This window comes from Purpureocillium lilacinum (assembly GCF_023168085.1).
Source record: "Purpureocillium lilacinum CBS 284.36 DNA, scaffold_8, whole genome shotgun sequence".
Classification (NCBI taxonomy): Eukaryota; Fungi; Ascomycota; class Sordariomycetes; order Hypocreales; family Ophiocordycipitaceae; genus Purpureocillium; species Purpureocillium lilacinum.
Window position 1 is genome coordinate 662,555 of NW_027072118.1, and position 17,192 is coordinate 679,746.

At 55.0% G+C, this 17,192-nt stretch overlaps 4 protein-coding genes across 4 annotated transcripts; 2 read left to right on the forward strand and 2 right to left on the reverse strand.

Moving 5' to 3' along the window:
* Window positions 1-8,674: 8,674 nt before the first annotated feature.
* Window positions 8,675-10,753, forward strand: PLICBS_010083 (uncharacterized protein; the record flags this gene model as incomplete). Its single annotated transcript, XM_065601788.1, has 1 exon — window positions 8,675-10,753. One exon carries the CDS (start codon window positions 8,675-8,677, stop codon window positions 10,751-10,753), a length of 2,079 nt encoding a protein of 692 aa, XP_065457860.1.
* A 1,681-nt stretch (window positions 10,754-12,434) lies between these two features.
* Window positions 12,435-13,766, reverse strand: PLICBS_010084 (uncharacterized protein; the record flags this gene model as incomplete). The annotated part of the gene is made up of 1 exon (XM_018328649.2): window positions 12,435-13,766. The coding sequence occupies one exon, from the start codon at window positions 13,764-13,766 to the stop codon at window positions 12,435-12,437; it is 1,332 nt and encodes a 443-aa protein (XP_018172771.2).
* An 855-nt stretch (window positions 13,767-14,621) lies between these two features.
* On the forward strand, window positions 14,622-15,688 carry PLICBS_010085 (uncharacterized protein; the record flags this gene model as incomplete). Its single annotated transcript, XM_018328648.2, has 4 exons — window positions 14,622-14,627; window positions 14,686-14,758; window positions 14,816-15,283; window positions 15,336-15,688. The coding sequence occupies 4 exons, from the start codon at window positions 14,622-14,624 to the stop codon at window positions 15,686-15,688; spliced, it is 900 nt and encodes a 299-aa protein (XP_018172770.2).
* A 90-nt stretch (window positions 15,689-15,778) lies between these two features.
* PLICBS_010086 (uncharacterized protein) lies at window positions 15,779-16,607 on the reverse strand (the record flags this gene model as incomplete). Its single annotated transcript, XM_065601789.1, has 2 exons — window positions 15,779-15,873; window positions 16,328-16,607. The coding sequence occupies 2 exons, from the start codon at window positions 16,605-16,607 to the stop codon at window positions 15,779-15,781; spliced, it is 375 nt and encodes a 124-aa protein (XP_065457861.1).
* Between the last annotated feature and the right edge of the window lie 585 nt (window positions 16,608-17,192).

The following is a 17,192-nucleotide window of genomic DNA, read 5'->3' on the forward strand; positions in this document are numbered from 1 at the left end:
CGTGTGACATGCTGAGTCGATCTGAGCCAGGCATGGACGGTTATAAGGCATATTAGACAGTCGATTTTCTTGTTGACAGCTAGTCTCGTGTCCTTCGCACACCCCATAACCCCTTGCCCACTGCAGCGTGTCCTGCACCACTTGAACGAACAAGGGCCATGCAAGATCAACAGCTTCAGTCACCGACAACACTCAGGGTCGATGCTCCTCTCATCTTCGCCATAGGAGACACGAAGCTGTGGCCGACCGCCACTGTCCTCAATTGACGTCAAAAACTCTCGCAATTTGCTTTCGATGTATTCCTCGAGTGCTACTTCTGGTGTCTTGACAAGCCTGCTAGCCCACTCATCTCCGATTCTGTTGCGGAGCGGTCCATGGCGCTCATGACAACCCGGACACCTCGCAATGTAGTAACGCGCCGTAATGGTCTCGATAGGAGGCGGCGAGAAGTGGTACTTCTCGAGGCCATCCAGGGCTGTCATCCCGTCTATGTGCAAAGGCAGTGTGCCATCCATAATGCTCTCGAACCTATGAAAGCATGGGCTGGAAATAGCAACACACTTCGTGGCCATGATTCGGTGTGGCGGAGGCAGGCAGCCCAGAGTGAAAGCTCTGCCTTTAACGTAAAAAGAGGAAGAGTTTGAATGATGTCAGTGTGAGAAGCAGGAGACTCGGTGTATGGGAAGAGTGCTGTCGGACCAATATTTCTAGCCGCGTGTCGAGCCAGACGGGAGAGGCTTAGTACGCGAGCGCCTGTTAGATCAGTCTGCCCGGTAGTGAGTGAATGTATGGCCACGAGCGACTGACACAGTGCCGGTTATCCGCGGATGCAGACATCCTTTGTGGCCACTTCTCGCGGCTATCGAGCACACGAGAGAGTCCAGGAGCTTGCATGCAGCATGCCTCCGATACCTCAGCGGCCTCGGCACAATCGGTGAACTGCAGATGCGGACGAGTAGCCCAGGGTACCCACGGCCAGCCACCGGGTATCAGACACCAGCCAGACAGTCCTGCAGGCCGACCGGGCCGCACGCGATGGCTACCAAAGCGTCAAAATGGGTGGCTCGTAGCCAAGCATTTCATCCCACTAGCGCGAAATCGCGGCGGCATCTCGTCACACGTTGCGCAGATGACAAACGGGCAGAGCTCGCCAGATGGAGGGGGCGTTAGAATAGTAGACGGCAAGGCTTAACCGCGACCCCCTGATATTATCGCGCATCATACCCTTGCCTCTGACCTTGACAGAGGCCGGGAGCCGGGCGCGGCTGATGTGCGAGACACTCGACGCCAGCATTGGACTAACACAAGGTACATTCATCGCGGCGAGGGCCGGGCTTCGTACCGTGTTGACACGTTCCTTGATGGAGCAAGGCGACAGAGCTGTCGAGAGGCAGCCAACATGGGTTCTCCTCTGCTGTGGTATGACTTGATGGCCCGACTCAATCAGGGGTAAGACCTTGGGTGGGTGGGATATCGAGAATACGTCCAGGCGGCTCGACCTCTCTACACTCCAATCTTCCCTGCATACGGACCGGTGTCCGGTCCGTCCCTCTGAGAACGACCGCCTCTTCAGCCAGCAAACGCACGACCAGCGACCGTCACTCTACCCGTCGGGCAGCGTCATACAGCAGTTCCTCATGGACATCTCTGTCGATTCAGCTACACTCGGACAGCTTGAGAAGCATGCAGTGGTAGGTCGCCCAAACAGAGCAAACGGGATGCGTGCCTGGGTGCAGAAGCTTGAGGCTACTCAAGAGCACAGCGTCGAGGATATCATTGACAATGACTCCCAGCTTCCTGGATTGCAGCATAGTTCGGGAGCACGTAACATGGTCATCGGGTCCAACAGTCTGGATGCTCACAAGACGCAGCAGATCGAGACGCATCGTGGCGCCAGTTATGATCAGAGGAGCACAAAAGAGCGCGCTGTCCCTCACACAAAAAGACTCTTGCGACGCCGAAGAGGCAGACACGACCTCCGCCATTCGTTTGATAAGGAGGACACATACGACCAGGACCAGTGGATCGATGCTCAAATTCTCGCCGGTTCTTCATTGGAAAATATTAGCACCGCGTACGCCGCCAAGTACAATCGCCCTGCGCCTACGACGCATTGTTTGTGCCTGCGTGTCTGGAGGCACGCAGCCAACCTGAGGGGCATCCCACGGCCACGACAACTACCACAACAGACATCGTTGTCTCCGTTCAAGTCTTTCTGTGAGGGTCCTGGGTGTCTCTAGAGGGATTGCGGATATTGAATGGGTTCAAGACTTCACAATTGGTTCACCTCGGGGGTTCAAGTTCTTAGTATACCACGCGTATTGCAGGCCCAAAACAATTTGAAATGGCAAGTTGAGTGTACGATAGAGACGCTTGTGTCTCTTCTGGATACTGGCATGTCATGTTTTCGCAATATTGACCTCCTTCCACTTGCTTTTTAAATAAGCCTGGTCACGATTCCACCTGAGCATTCTTCAGCCCTCCAGCATCTATAGCCGGTCCTGGATGATCATTGGCACACCCGGACCCGTGACGGCTACCACAGACAAAAGTTTCCTCATTCTGCAGGGCCTGATGCTCCTCCAAATGGAATACTTCATCATCTCTGGCTCCTTGTTGGACTTGAACGGTCAGCACCCTGTGTATGGTGCTGCGAGGAGGCTGGTCATCTGGCCCATGAACGATCTGCAGGAGTCAGTGAGTATGCTGGAAAGCTCGAGCTCATGGACGAACGGTTACGGAGAATGGCTGATATGAGGGCATGATTGATTGTAGAAATGATCAAGTTCGTGGCTGCAAACTTGCGGATATACAAGTGGGTTCTTTGTGTTCGTGGCTTGGCCGTTTAGTCAAAGCATTAGATTGATAATTGAATAGCTGGCTATCTGCTTTTCAGCAATGGCTGTAGTCTATATATCCACCCAGCCCCTCACCGACCACGCCGTAACTCTCACCCTCCCGTATCACGCCGCGAACCGCGATCCATCCTTGCGCCAGTCACGTGTCCACGCATCATTTCCTGCAGATGAGTTCTGCCGGTCTCATAGATGGTTGGTCCTCCTGTCTATCGTTGGTCTGCCTTGGCAGGCCTGGCGGCCGCGTATGGTTTGTAACGTTCGTGTTGACTAGACAAGCAACGGAATGACTACGAAGTACTGGAGTACATGCACGACTAGACGGGCACCGAGGGCCGACATTTCGTGCCTCAAGTGTTCCCACACCCCATCCCACACCTCTGCTCACCGGGCTCACTGACAGTGGTGCTCGGGGGTTCATTGTCAAGCAGGGATAAGGTAGGACTGCGCCCATCACCCACAAGGTGCAAGCATCGAAGCCACCATGCAGAGTGGCCGTTGGCTTCATGCAGCCCCTTGTCACAAACAACCACGCAAAGCTGGAGTGACCTTTTCTACCCACACCACTGCCACAAACAACCACGCAAAGCTGGAGTGGCCTTTTTCTACCCACGCCACTGCCACAAACAACCACGCAAAGTTGGAGTGACCTTTTCTATCCACGCCACTGCCACAAACCACGACGCAAAGCTGGAGTGCCCTTTTTACCCACAAACAACCACGCAATGCTGGCGTGACCTTTTCTACCCGCGCCACTGCCACAATCCAGCCACCAGACGTCTCTGCTGTGACCTTCTAACGCAACTCACCATCATGCAGTAATGTCGTGATACCTCATCTACAACGGCTGGCTTGTCGAAACCATGAAAGGCCCCTTGTCCGTGCTGTGAGACGTTATTTCTCTCACACTAATCCTTGGCGCAAACCACCCGGTAGTGTTGCGGTGGCCTTTTCTTGTACTCTCGTTCACTCGTACCCAATGATGCTCATCCCACACAGAAGTTCCCATGAATATCGCTGTGGCCAAGTATGTACACTTGACATTCTGTTCATCCCGCCAGCCTGCCATTAGCATGCCTGAACAAGTACCTGAACGGGTTTTGCCCTTGCGTCGCGGCCTTGCAAAGTCTGTTGACCACACATCTGAGCGGTGACGCTCACTCATGTTCTCGCCGTCTCTTTTTACTACATAAGGAGGCACTTTCCTTTGTGATGAGACTCGCAAGCCAAGAAGAAATCACTGTCGAAATCCCTTTCACACACAGCAGAGGAACTCATCATGTGCTATTACATCATCCCACGCAAGATGTACCAAAGCTGCCGACACACTCGACCTGATGGTCAGCCCTATTACGATCTCTGCCTAGGCGTTCAGGATGGTTCGAAGAAACAATGCTCTCCCCTCATCACGGATGATTCGCAAGTCAGAATAGTCAAAGGCAAATGCCCTTCCTGCTGAATCTTGCACAGGTACGTGACTGTTGAAGCAACACCGCGGGACCCCGAACGGAGCCTAAGGCCAATGCTAACAGAGCTCAGCCAGTTTATACACGAGGGTTCTTTTGTGTTATCTCAGATCCAGGGGGTTGAACGGGGTTGCGACATACAACGCGAACTGTGGCTACATGGCTAGATACCAGTTGCCAGGCCTTCCAATGTCCATAGCTTTCCGTCATCAATATATCCCACAAATATCATAAACGCAGGATCAAGATTAGTTGGCATACGCCGCCTACGTTTGGCTCCTACCCTGCCGCGTAGACTGCGCCTGGCTCGACATTGAGACTTAAGATGTAGCTTCCTCGAAGCGCCGTACTGTAAGACACCGATGGAACTTGACGTAAAACTTGCGAGCATTTCCGCTCGTCTTGGTTGTTAGCGTTCCACTAAGCTATGAATTGCGCACATGCCAATTGACAGCACCTGCCGTTCGGCGCCAAATCGTGGCCCACACAGCTGCTTCGAGTAAGGCGTCTGGAGAGTTCACCTTCCCTCGCGGTGCTCGTCTTCACATTCAGAGTCTTTGCGCTTGGGCCTCTCACTGGAGCCTCAGACACTACCTCCACGGCTCGCAACCGCCCCAACAAAATCTGCTGCGACTTAGCACGTCCTGTGCCCCGTCTCCAAAGACCACTGGACGGAAAATACAGCGTGATGACCCCGGGTTGGGACTGGCCTCGTGCCGCCTCAGTCGCCTTGGCGAAGCTGTCATTGTAGCTGCTGGTGATGGACGATGCCACGGCCCTCTACCCCAAGGCTTCGAGGCGGGGACTTCTGCGCACGGCCTTTGCCGCGCACCCTTTTGTCCAGGTATGTATGTTCGCAACAGCTTGACGGATCTAGCCGACGCCATGTGGGTAACCGGCACCGACTGAGAGAGTGCGGGGTTGGGTGGGCTGTTCCACGCCAGGAGCGGGGTTAGGAATTAGACGGTCACATGACGGTACCTTTGGGCTGCGCTATTAATCACGGGGCGGCCTGATCGCCTCGGGTGGCATCGCCAACTTCGTCGCGGACGCACTTACGACTGCTTGAGGGACGCAATCCCTCGGAGATTGGCAAAATCACTGCCATCAGCCTCCTCTGACCAAGGAATCCTACAACAGGGCTCTGCCGGCTCGTCGCCAGGTCGCGCTGTACGGGCGGCTACTTGCGACATGAGTGTGGTACGCTCTTTACGACGCTTTCTTGCGAGATGCCTTGTCTGACAGCGACTAGAACAGCAACGAGATACCGCGAGGAGTACGATATGAAAATGAGAAACCGACAATAATCGAAGTTGTTACCGACATCTGGCTGGAGATCCTCGAAGCACCTGCCCAAGTTTTCCGAGACAACAGAAGACAGTGGGGATATTGGCCACCCGGCACCGGCCAACAGTCGGGCCAAGTGAGCGCAGGATGCTACATTGAGCTCATTCCACCGGGTGCTATTGTAATTCGCGACATTGGTTAAGAGGAAAGTGAACATGGCGGATCAGGCCATATTTCCTTGCGAATTGCAGTCCTTTCTTCCTGTTTACCCGCACCCTTACCTCGTAGTCACCTTCTTCATTGATATCCAGACACATGCAAGTAGAATGGGGAATTTGCAGGTCTCTCTCCACAGTGTAGGCGTTCGATGATTCCAGGCATGGCCACAGATCTGCGTACGCCTCTTTCAATCTGTTGTGAAGCAAAACCGAAGAACCAGGAAGGTCGACAAGGACGAAGAGGGTGTTGTGTATATCCTCAAGTTGGTGAAAAGTCAGTTCACCTCGCACGTAACCTTCGATATCAATGTCTTGCCCAAGTCGCTTGGCCATCATGTATCCCAAAACTTTAGATTGCATGATGTCTTGGAGGTTGCTAGGGGCGGCCGGCACCTCGGGTAGTCTTGTCTCGCCGGAAGCGGTGCCAAAGCCGGTGCGTGAACCAGACGTGATAAATTCAGACTGCAGAGGGGTGCCATTTGTGTTTGGCTGCTTGTCCGTCCCTTCAGCCATGGACACTGGGTTATCGCTAGGTTCCGCTGGCGGCATTTGAACCTTGTCGCATGTCCGTGGTGACGAAGCTTGGCGCTCCAAACCAGGACTGTTGCAGGCACTCTCTATATCCAGTTCGACTTGTGGCTGCCTCAGTTGACCTGAGCGTTTATCCGGGCGTTTGCCACTGTTAAGTCGGTGGCGTTTGGTAGGCCGCGGTTGGAAGCCCGACTCGGAATCCCCGTCTGCCGCGTGGTGAGGCCGTGCACGACAGGACTCGTGAATCACACTGTTTCGAGCAACCATGCGCATCCCACCCGGCTGTAGCATCCCCAATAATTTCTCCTCCGCCTCGGCTTTTAAGGCCTCTTTAACTTGCGCAATGTATTCTCTTTGCCGGCGGTTTTTGCCATAACACTTGACAGAATGTTTGAAGAACTGAGATGCGTTTCGGGAGATATGTGCCGCGCAGTGTAGACACGGTTCTAAGCAGTCAACATCTTCGTATAGATTAGCGAGCATCATACAGTGAATTGGCAGCCTCTGGCACGTACGAATAAAGAAGTGGTCGCGAATGGTACGTCCGTTCGAACCTGGCCCCTTTGCGCAGCCTGTAAATGGGCACGCTGTGTCTTTTGATACATAGAAGCTGGCTCTTTCGTCTTCTGGGGTATCGCTTTGTGCGTGAGCTCGGCATGCCTCAAGTTCTGTAGCGCGCACCTTGAACATGTCAGGTTCCGATCGCCCAGTCGGAAGAGCCCTTACTCGATATTCATGGAGATGGTTCTCCAGCAGATCGCTCGAGTCGAAGTAGGCTGAGCAATACCCACACTGCCTCTTTGCCTCAGGACCCATGGTCGCGGCGATGGCATGCGTGGCATGCGGCAGTGTCGAGTGGGCTCAAGTTATGATGCAGAGCATCTGGGTACAGCACGTATTTATGGAGAAAGCGGGGTAGTGAGCTGGACCCTCGGCGTGCTGCAAGCTACACAGGACCTTGTAGCAGGTACGAGCACCCCCTGACACTGCAGGGATTCAGTAGTCGCCTGCAAAGTCGATCCATGCTGCACTGCGCACAGTGTTGAGGCACATGAACATCAGCTCGGGGCGTAGCGCCCGGCTGGTTCGTACCAGGTCATTGTATGCCGACCCTCCATCGGGCTGCACCCACCGTCCCCGAGAGCTGTGCTGTCACCTTGCCGGCTCGTAGCGTGCAAAAGCAATAGCTGCACCGGAAATTGAAATGTGATTCGTGCGAAGGAGGCGTCGGCGGAACTCTTAGGATGCTCTAAGCTTGCCGAACCCCCTTGCAGAAACACGACACTTTGAACAGAGGCACTGAAGCCACCTTCGACGAATACCGGTGACAGTGGACGCTAGCATTGAGAGTGACGGGAGGCATTTGCTGATAAGCCGGACGAGTTAACAGGGAAACGGCCAGTGAATGGCACAAGAGGGGACCACCGGGGTGGCGAGCAGAAACGCCCGCGGAGCTCTACTCTCTCCGCTCCACGCGGAAGACATGGCCACACAAGGAAGCCCACAGGGCCGGGGCGGCGAGGCGGGCGGCGGAGAAGGCCTCGTACCGCTACACGCGTAAGCCGGCAGAGAGGGTCCTACGGCTGCGCGACGAGAATGAGCAAGCGCCAGAGCGCGCATCTTGTCCAGTTGCAAACAGAGAAGATAGGACTCAACGACTTTCTCTTCAACCGAAGAGCGCCGGACGCCATGGACGCCAATTGCCCATGCCGAGAAGGACACCGGACGGTATCGCATGTCCTACTGCGATGCCGCAAGTATCGACAACTCCGGCGCCAGGAACCAGGCCCCCTTCCAAGACGACACGATCTCTGGGACCTATTGGACGAGCGCAAGGCAGCCGCTAAGTCCATCAAGTTTACGGAACTGACGGAGACCCTTGGGCAAGTCAGGATCGAGTCCCCAACCAGACAAAGCTTAGCAGTGGGGGGAGACTGCAGGTATTCGGATCCAAGACATGAGGCGAATCGTCTCGACAGAACCTGCGAACTTTGAGAATTAGTAGAATCAGGATTTGCAGGAGCGGCCCGGCGAATGTTGATTGAGGTTGAGGCGCAAGGCGGGACCTCTGGGGGGCAGCTGGCCGGGGTTGTTTACATTTCACTGGCGAAGTGGGGCGGCTGGAGGTTAATCCGGCCGCGTCGGCTGCCAGACCCCGCCCACCCGGCATGGTTAATTAGCAGCTACCACAAGGAGGAATTCAGTTCAGTTCAGTTCAGCTCAGCATCCACATCCCATGAACTTCTCCCGCCGCCACCAAGCTCTTGAATAACGCCGCATTTCTTTCAGCCCATCATTCTTGCCGATCGCCATAGCAATGGCTTTACCGGCAAATTTCATTGACACTTCTGAAACGAAACGGAAAGCCTTGCAAGATGCCACCAAAGCGCAGTCAGCCGTTGTCGAAGAATGCTCGGCTTCCGGTGAATCAGTCCCTCCGTACGAGTTGGCCGAGCTTATAGGCAAGGGAAGCTTCGGTCGTGTATACAAAGCAATTGCCAAGGAGACCGGCCGGCACGTCGCTATCAAGATTATTAGCATCGAAGAAGGTGATAGTTTGTATCCTCGCGGTGCCGATACCTTCGGGGATATACTTAGGGAGGTGAACACCCTCAAACTCCTGGGTCAGATCGGCGCGAGAAATATCAACACTATCATCGACACCCTTCTGGTCGGCCAGTCTGTGTGGGTGGTGACTCAATACTGCGCTGGGGGCAGCGTGGCCACCCTAATGCGGCCCACGGGCGGGTTGGCTGAGGCATGGATCATACCGATATTGCGGGAGGTATCCGAGGCGATACAGTGGATTCACAAACAAGGCATCATCCACAGGGATATTAAGTGTGCCAACGTCCTGGTTCTCGACTCTGGGGATGTTCAACTCTGCGATTTTGGCGTTGCGGGGATCATCGAATCCAAGTTTGACAAGCGGAGCACTGTAACAGGCACGTTGCAGTGGATGGCCCCAGAGCTCTTCGAATCGGCTACAGCATATGGCGCTGAGGTCGATATCTGGGCGTTCGGCTCCATGGTCTTTGAGGTTGCTTCAGGGCTCCCCCCAAATGCGACCAGCGTTGTCGATATGGCGGATTTTGGGTCGTACTTGAAGCTCAATTGCCCCCGCCTTGAAGGCCACCAGTACTCGGATCAGATCAAGGACCTTGTTGCGTTTTGTATGGTAGCTGACCCTGCGAACCGACCTCAGATCGAGGAGGTGCAGCGACATCCATACATCTTCAATACCGCCAGCCAATATCCAACATCTTCGCTCGCCAAACTTGTCGAGGAATACAGGCTTTGGGAGAGACAAGGCGGGAACAGATTTTCGTTGTTCTCCGCTGGCGGTGCTCCAGGCCCTTCGGAAATATATGAACTATCTGGATCGAGTCAGGACTGGAGTTTCGACACAACGCACGAGGGCGACGACCCCCAGACGGATCACCATGCAGATACTCACAGGCCGCATGATGCGTATAGGCAAGGTATCCGGCCATATCCGTCACCACAAAGGCGTCGACGTGGTCCCCGAAACATCAGACCTCTAATAAACCCCCTCCAACAAGTGTTTGACCCGGCAGTCGAAACTAATTACGAGGAAAATTCACTCGCATTCTATGCCGGCAAGATTCAGCAAACCCCAGTACAAGCAGTTACCATGTCTCCCGGAGATCCGGCCAGAATATCTGCCGCCCAAGAGTCTCTAATTGACCTTGATGTGTGCCTTGATGGCACCGACCTGTCCCATTTCGTGGATATGGAGACTCTCAGGGCCAACACGACAGTTTCCCGTGGCGGCTCAGCGGACCCCGACCATCATCGCCGGACTCAGGACTGGACTTTCCCTTTTGCGACGCGAACCCAAGCAGAGGTTCATAGTCCAGCACAGTCTGCCGACAATGATGACGGTAACGCCGCTCGGGAATATGCCGCCAGTGATGGCTCCACCATTTGCGAGATGCCAGAACCCCATCCAGACCGTGCTTCTGTTGGCAGTTTGATTGACCTCGATGCCAGTGTAATCAGCTCTGCGGACATGAGTGCTCCGTTGAGCAGCCCGAGCACCCAAATCGAGTCAGCAGACTGGGAGATTGGAGGCAGTTCTAAGGGCATAGACGTTCATGTTCGCGACACGAGCGAGCCCACAAACTATGTCCTGGAACGAGCTAGTGGGGGCGAAGCAACACTTTCTTTGGTAGATAGAATGCAGCTTGGAGATGTGAGCCATTCGCGGAAGCTGATCCTGCCCTCACCGCCAGCACCAGAAGTATTATTGGGCACTGCCTCTAAACAAGAGGTTAAAAGGGAGTTGCGACGCATGGTCTCGAATCTAGAGGAGCTCCTGCAGTTCACCGTGGGGACTCTGAAAGACCTCGAACTTGGTCATAACGCAACGTAACATAACAAGAGACGGAGTGATTCCAGCAAAATTTGTGGCTCTGCAATCTAATCGCAGATTGAAACTTGACGAACAGCTCCATCCAGAACTCGCCGAATCAACGGCATGCACTTGAAGGCCAGATTGGATCTACAGCAAAGTGAGCGCGGTGCAACTGCAGGCAGTGACATCACGCCAATTGTCACTCCTTCGTCAGAGAGGTTTTCATATTGTCCTTATCCGGCTTTCTAAACTATTTGCTTGCTTCATCTTAGCGCTATGATGCTGCTGCCACAGTAGGTATGCTCCGCGTTGAAGTGTATGCTCCAAATAATATGTGTTATGTTGGGATCTATCCGCTCCAAATCTGGGAGGCCCTCGCTCACCTTCTCCGAACTACGGAGCACGCAGCGCTGAAGGTGCAGAGATTTCGGCGAGGCGAACTTTGGGGTGATACAGAGACGAACCGCACAGACCTAATTGGACCAGCTCCTGCTCGTCGGGCGTTAGCTCTTCCGAGCAGCCGATTTTACAGGAGAAATTGGTGTGTTTCGGACGGGAGCTGAACCTGCAGGCTGCAGTACTCGTCCGCTGCTGGGGCAACTTGAGCCGGAGGTAGCCACACGCTGGGTGTCGTGACGCATCATGGTATGCCGGCGACATGCATCCAGCTCGGAGACGGAGCGACGCCGTAGGCCGGTGTTGATGCCCACTGCGTCCATCTATACGTCTACACCCCTCATTTTAGTAATGCACGACCTCCTACCACTCCCACACACCACTACAAGGGCTGTGAGCCAACGGCAAGTATCGGCGTTTGGCACAATGACACGGCGTTGCCGATGGGGTTAACGCCCTGGCAGAGTCAGCCATCTCGCCGATTGCCCTGTTGTGGGTTGTCGCCTCCCGGTAGCCTGAGGAGTCGTCCTGGGCTTCCGTAGGAAATACCAGCTATCCCCTCGCCCTTGAGCCAGATCCCAGGTATATCTCAAGGTTCTCACTGATTCAAGTATCCATGGTCGTACATTATCAGCGGCGAAGCGAGCCAAGTATATCCAACGTGCAACTCGATCAGTTGGCTCTGAACTGAACTACATGGACGAAAATGCCTGGAGAAAAGCGGATCAAGAATATTGTAGGTTCATTCATCATGTCTGGTACAGGACTGACACTGTGGCTAGATGAGAAATCACGAGGCGAAATGTTTGATGAAGTTCGTTGGAAGCTGCGAACGGACGTCGAATATGCTTGCCAACACGAGACAGAGCAGCACAGCAACCTAACGAAGTATATACTCGAGCGAGTGCAAGATATGATGATGCGGCTTCGGGCTAGATTAGGGCGCCCACCGCACCGTGACGGAGGTCATCGCCGACGCAGAACTGTGAGGCAGGGTGAGTGACCCGGAGGACAATACCAACACCAAGGGGGTAGATTCGTGCTATATAGTCAATTGAGCCCCTGGCACGTCATGAAGAGAGGCGACAGAGATGTCGTGAAGGATTGAAAGCCTGCCACCGAGGTGTGAACCGTGACGCCGTGAAAGAGAACCCCCAGCCCTGGACCCGATTGCCGTCCTATTACTGACCATTGCCACCGCCGCCGTCCACCCGTCTCCGTCTCGCTCGAAGATGATATCGATGAGCTGTGCCTGGCGCCCAAATAATCCGCTTGCAAAATGTAAATGAGCCCAATGACGTCGCTATCTAGATGATCGCTGTTGTCGGTGCTCGCCTTTCTTCGCCTCCGTCGATGGGAGAGTCCTCTTAGACTTAGTAGGTGGACTGAGTGACTGCCTGGGACGCTTAGAACGCAGGGTCTCGGTGTCGAAAGACGTGAAACTGGACGCGAAACTCAATGACGGGTCATCATGGTCCCGAGGTCCCGAGTCCTGGCTCGGGTTTTGCGAGTCTTCCTCCGCCCGCAGGTACAGGGGCACGGCGGTTGTTTCGGCTTCGCCTTGGGGAGGCTCACCTTCGCCGTCGGCGATTAGCTGCTGAAGCACATTGTCGGCATGCTGCCAAGCATCACGCTCCGAGGGGTCTGCTGATTCGAAAGCTTCAAGCTGCGCAGATGCTAAAGTGTCTTCACATGCCACAGTGACGCCTACATTGTCCACTGTAGCCGCCGGAGCTGCTCGTGAATTCGCGGCCTGAATAAACGCGCCGCGATATCGCTCTGCCATCTCTCGGGCGTTCCTGAAAGCTGAAGCTCCATCCACGTAGGCCTGGCGACTGTGCGTCAAGGCATACGCCCCCACCTGACTCATGTGGTACTCCGGTCGCCCTTCACCGGTACTAGGCGCTGTAACATGATGCGAGAAAAGTTGGAGCGTGCCGGTCCCGGCATGATAAGTCGAGCTGATTGTGTACGCATTGCCATCGTAGCCTGGCTCGCTCTCTCCAGTGTTTCGCAAATAGCCCATAGCACGAGCCCCATGTGCACCAACGTGGCACGCCTGCCTCTGGGCGACGATCGGGTTACCCTCCGGCCCTTTGGCTTCGAGAAAGAAATTCGGGGCCACTGGTACGTTCAGGTGCTTCGTGGGGATAACCATGGCTCGCAAATTCTCATCCTCCCTGAGTTGTGGGCTGAGGTCCAGCAGATGAGCTCCATCAAAGAAGTCCGGCTTCGGTTTCACCGCGCTGTCATCCGTGATGGGCTTGAGCTCCGTAAAGAGAACATTTTGTTTGCTGCGGATGTCCGATGTGCCGCACAGTCGAGGCACTAGTGTCGCCATTACATCAGACTCGAAGACCGCATCCTCATTTTGCCGCTGAAAAGCCTCAAAAGCTCCATCGGAAAACTTGGAAGGGGACAACGATGCTCTTTCTTTGGCCAGTTCATTCTGGATATCCTTCGCGTTGTTCGGCTTCGACCGACGATTGTTCATATACACACCATTCTCGGCAAGGTGTGCTTCAAAGTTCTTATCGTACGCGGACGATTTTCTGCTTCTCGGGGTAACGCTAGTCGCTCCCGTTGACTCCGTCTGTCGACTGCGGGGTTTCGTAGAGGATGGAGTTGACGACATAACGGCAATGGGTTGCGGGGCTTGAAACTAGAAACTGTTAGATCACGCTTGACGCTGACAACGGGCACCTACTCCTCGGAGATGGCGAAGATCAGGCCCGCCGTGTCTTGCGAAGCGAGCGATGTCCTTGGAAACCACTTCTCCGGAGGCTGCAGGAATCGGCAAGTGTTGCCGCTCTTCGTTCCGCCGGTCAATCTCTCGCAGGGCAAGAGATGTAAGGGACACCTTCGAGAGGTTGTCCCAAAATGACGGGGCAAACGGTGTCGCTCTGTGCCTTCTCGTGAACTTGCACCTCTTCGCCGGAGGGCTGGTTTCGGTGGGAAGGTCTGTGTGCCGCTTGCGCTTGTACGCGCCCGCCATGGGCGAATGCAGTGCAGGAGTGTGATTGATTTGAGCCATCGGTAAGCCTTGGTCGGGACAGACGGCCTCGTTTTAACATGCGCAGGGGCTGTCATGTGAGGCGACAATGATTGGGTCGGGACGCGCTGTCCAGCCGATTGCTTGGACGCGGAGTCAGAGTGCTTCGTAACTCGGACAACTGCAGGCCAGCCGTTAGTCGCCCGGCCTGCATGAAGGAGGGTGTTATCGTCTGATGAGCCGCACCATCATGGGAGGCAAGCGAGGTGAGCACTTGTACCTAATGTTGGGCCGACCGTGCACGAGGGTGGCAGGAGTGCTGTGCGTTATGTACCCGAAGGAACGCGTGGTTACGCGGGGCAGCATCAGGCGGCATCTGCGGCTCCGGATAAATAGTGGGCCGGATCGCCGGCACATCCCGCCTCAAGTCACTCCAGCTGATCCACCATTGACGCCCTTCAGAGCCGCCGCGTGTCGCCGGCTTTCGCGAGCGGCAGGATGAAGGTATGAGGCAGAGCCCGAGACAAACAACGCGCGGAATCCAGTATCTTATTGCCTACAGTCCATAATCGTCAATGGAAGGTACCAAGTCAAGCGTAAGCTTGGCAAGGGCGGGTTCGGTCTCGTCTATGACGGTATCGCCGCCGGCCCCCCCCAAGTGGCTCCGTCTCACGCTGGGCTAACTCGGGCAGGCGATGACATCTTGTCGAATGAAGAGGTCGCGATTAAGCTTGTGCGCACACGTGACGACCCCAGGATCCTCGAAGACGAAGCAAGCATCTACAGAGCACTCGCAGGAGGGCCCGGCATACCACAGGTTTTTTGGTACGGACAGCAGGATGACTACTACGTGTTGGTCCAAGAGCTTCTGGGGCCATCACTCGAAGACTTGTTCAACTTCTGCGACCGTCGATTCTCGCTCAAGACAGTACTTCTCATCGCTGACCAGGCCATCTCGCGGATCAAGTACATCCACGACAAGCACTACTTGCATCATGACATCAAACCGGACAATTTTCTGATGGGCGTTGGGAGGCGAGGGAACGTGTTATATACGATTGACTTTGGCCTAGCGCAGGAGTTCTCCGGCCTGGCTTCGGAGGGGCGCAGTCACGGCCGCACCCTTCGATACGCCAGCATCAACAACCACAACAAACACAGTGAGTATCCATCAAACTACATCATCAGGCAACTTTCTTATGATTGTTTCAGAACAGTCGTGGTGTGATGACCTGGAGTCACTTGGATACGTCCTCTTGTACTTCATTCGTGGTTCCCTACCTTGGCAAGGCCGCAAAGCGGCAAGCGACGAAGAGAAGGACGATTTGATCAAAGACATGAAGACGAACCTTCCACCACACAGCCTATGCGAGGGATTACCAGAAGAATTTGCCACATATCTTGGTTACGTTTGCTCGCTGGGCTTCGAAGACAGGCCAGACTATGCGTACCTTCGTCGCCTCTTTGATAGCCTGTTTGTATCCCGCGGGTTCAAGCACGACAACGTGTTCGACTGGACAGAGAAGCGATTCAACGAACTGCACGGTCTCGTTGTCGCGTCATAGTCAACAACACTCATCGCAACGGAGAGTGGAAGAGAGAGTGACACGTACTTGTCGGCATTGTCCGGGAAGAGAGATACACACAAAGCAGCCTCATATGCTCCTGCTGTATGTCCGCGCGGTGATGCTGGTCTTTGTGGTAGGAGCGTCTTCCTTGTCGGCAGCCGAGGTTGACACGCCAATGAGCTCTACGTCTCTATTTCACCGTGTCCGCCGTTGGTGACGTAGCTGTCAAGCATGACTGGGACCAGATTGCTGACACCCTCCCAGCGGACTTCCCCCGCAGGAAGTGGCAGGATGCCCCTCGTCCGACGCAGGTGACACGCCGTCGGGCAAGTTGGTCGCCAGGTATAAAGCCGGTTGGTCGCCCTGCGACCCCTCCTCGAAATCCTTCTCTTTCACTGCTCTTGATCCTACCCATCGGTGGCAACTCATCATCCGGATAAGCCAGACGACCGGAAGAACTCCAGCGACAATGCACCAAACGATACACGATCCGAGCGACGAAGACGGCCTCCAGAGTGTCGCAGACTGCCTCGCGCGAGCAAAGAAGGTCGTGGTTCTGCTGGGTGCTGGCGTCAGTACAGCCGCCCAAATTCCGGTAGGCATGCAGTTGGAAAGGCTGGAACGCGGCTGACTTACTCAGGACTTCCGGTCGAACAATGGTCTCTACAGGAAGGGAGAGGTCTTCACCGAAGGCGCGGCACGTTCCCCAGAAGGGCGTGCGCGTCTGCTCAAAGTCGCGTGGGAGCTTCGTCAGAAAGCCCTCATCGCGGGGCCGACGGAGACACATCGTCTGCTCGATACTTTGCGCATCCGAGGCCAACTTCTTCGATGCTACACGCAGAATATCGACATGCTTGAGGAAGGGGCCGGACTGTCTGTCGGCGTCGACCCCGGATACAGCTGTATCCCGCTCCATGGCTCCCTGCGTCACCTTCGCTGCGCTTCTTGCTGCAGCCTCTTCAGCAATTGGGCAGACTATGAAGCGTTCATCACGGCTGAAGAATCTGTGCCATGCCCATCCTGTGCCGCCTCTTGCCAGGCAAGAGTAAGTGCTGGGAAAAGGCGCAGCTATATCGGTGACCTCTTACCAGACATTGTGTTGCTAAACGGGCAGCATCGGAATGGCGAGGCAATTGGTAACATCATCGCCAAGGATGTAGCCGCACCGCCTGATTTTCTTCTGGTTCTGGGCACAAGTCTTCGGGTTCACGGTCCGAAACGGCTTGCTAGCAGACTCGCGGAGGCTGTGTCTGGTCGGCACGGGACAGTCGTCTATGTCGATTTGTCCGAGACGTGTTCGTGGAGCAAGCGAGTCGACTTCCATGTCCACATGGGTTGTGATGAATGGGTCCAGGATTTGACAAGGAGAAAGCCAGTTTTTCATCGTGGCTCGGGCTCGGCGGAAGACCCTATCATCATCGACTGAGCTCCGTCTAGGACGAACGAACATTGACCTTTGTCCTCTTGTGTAACTCGCTCCCGCCTATAGATACGATGGCTG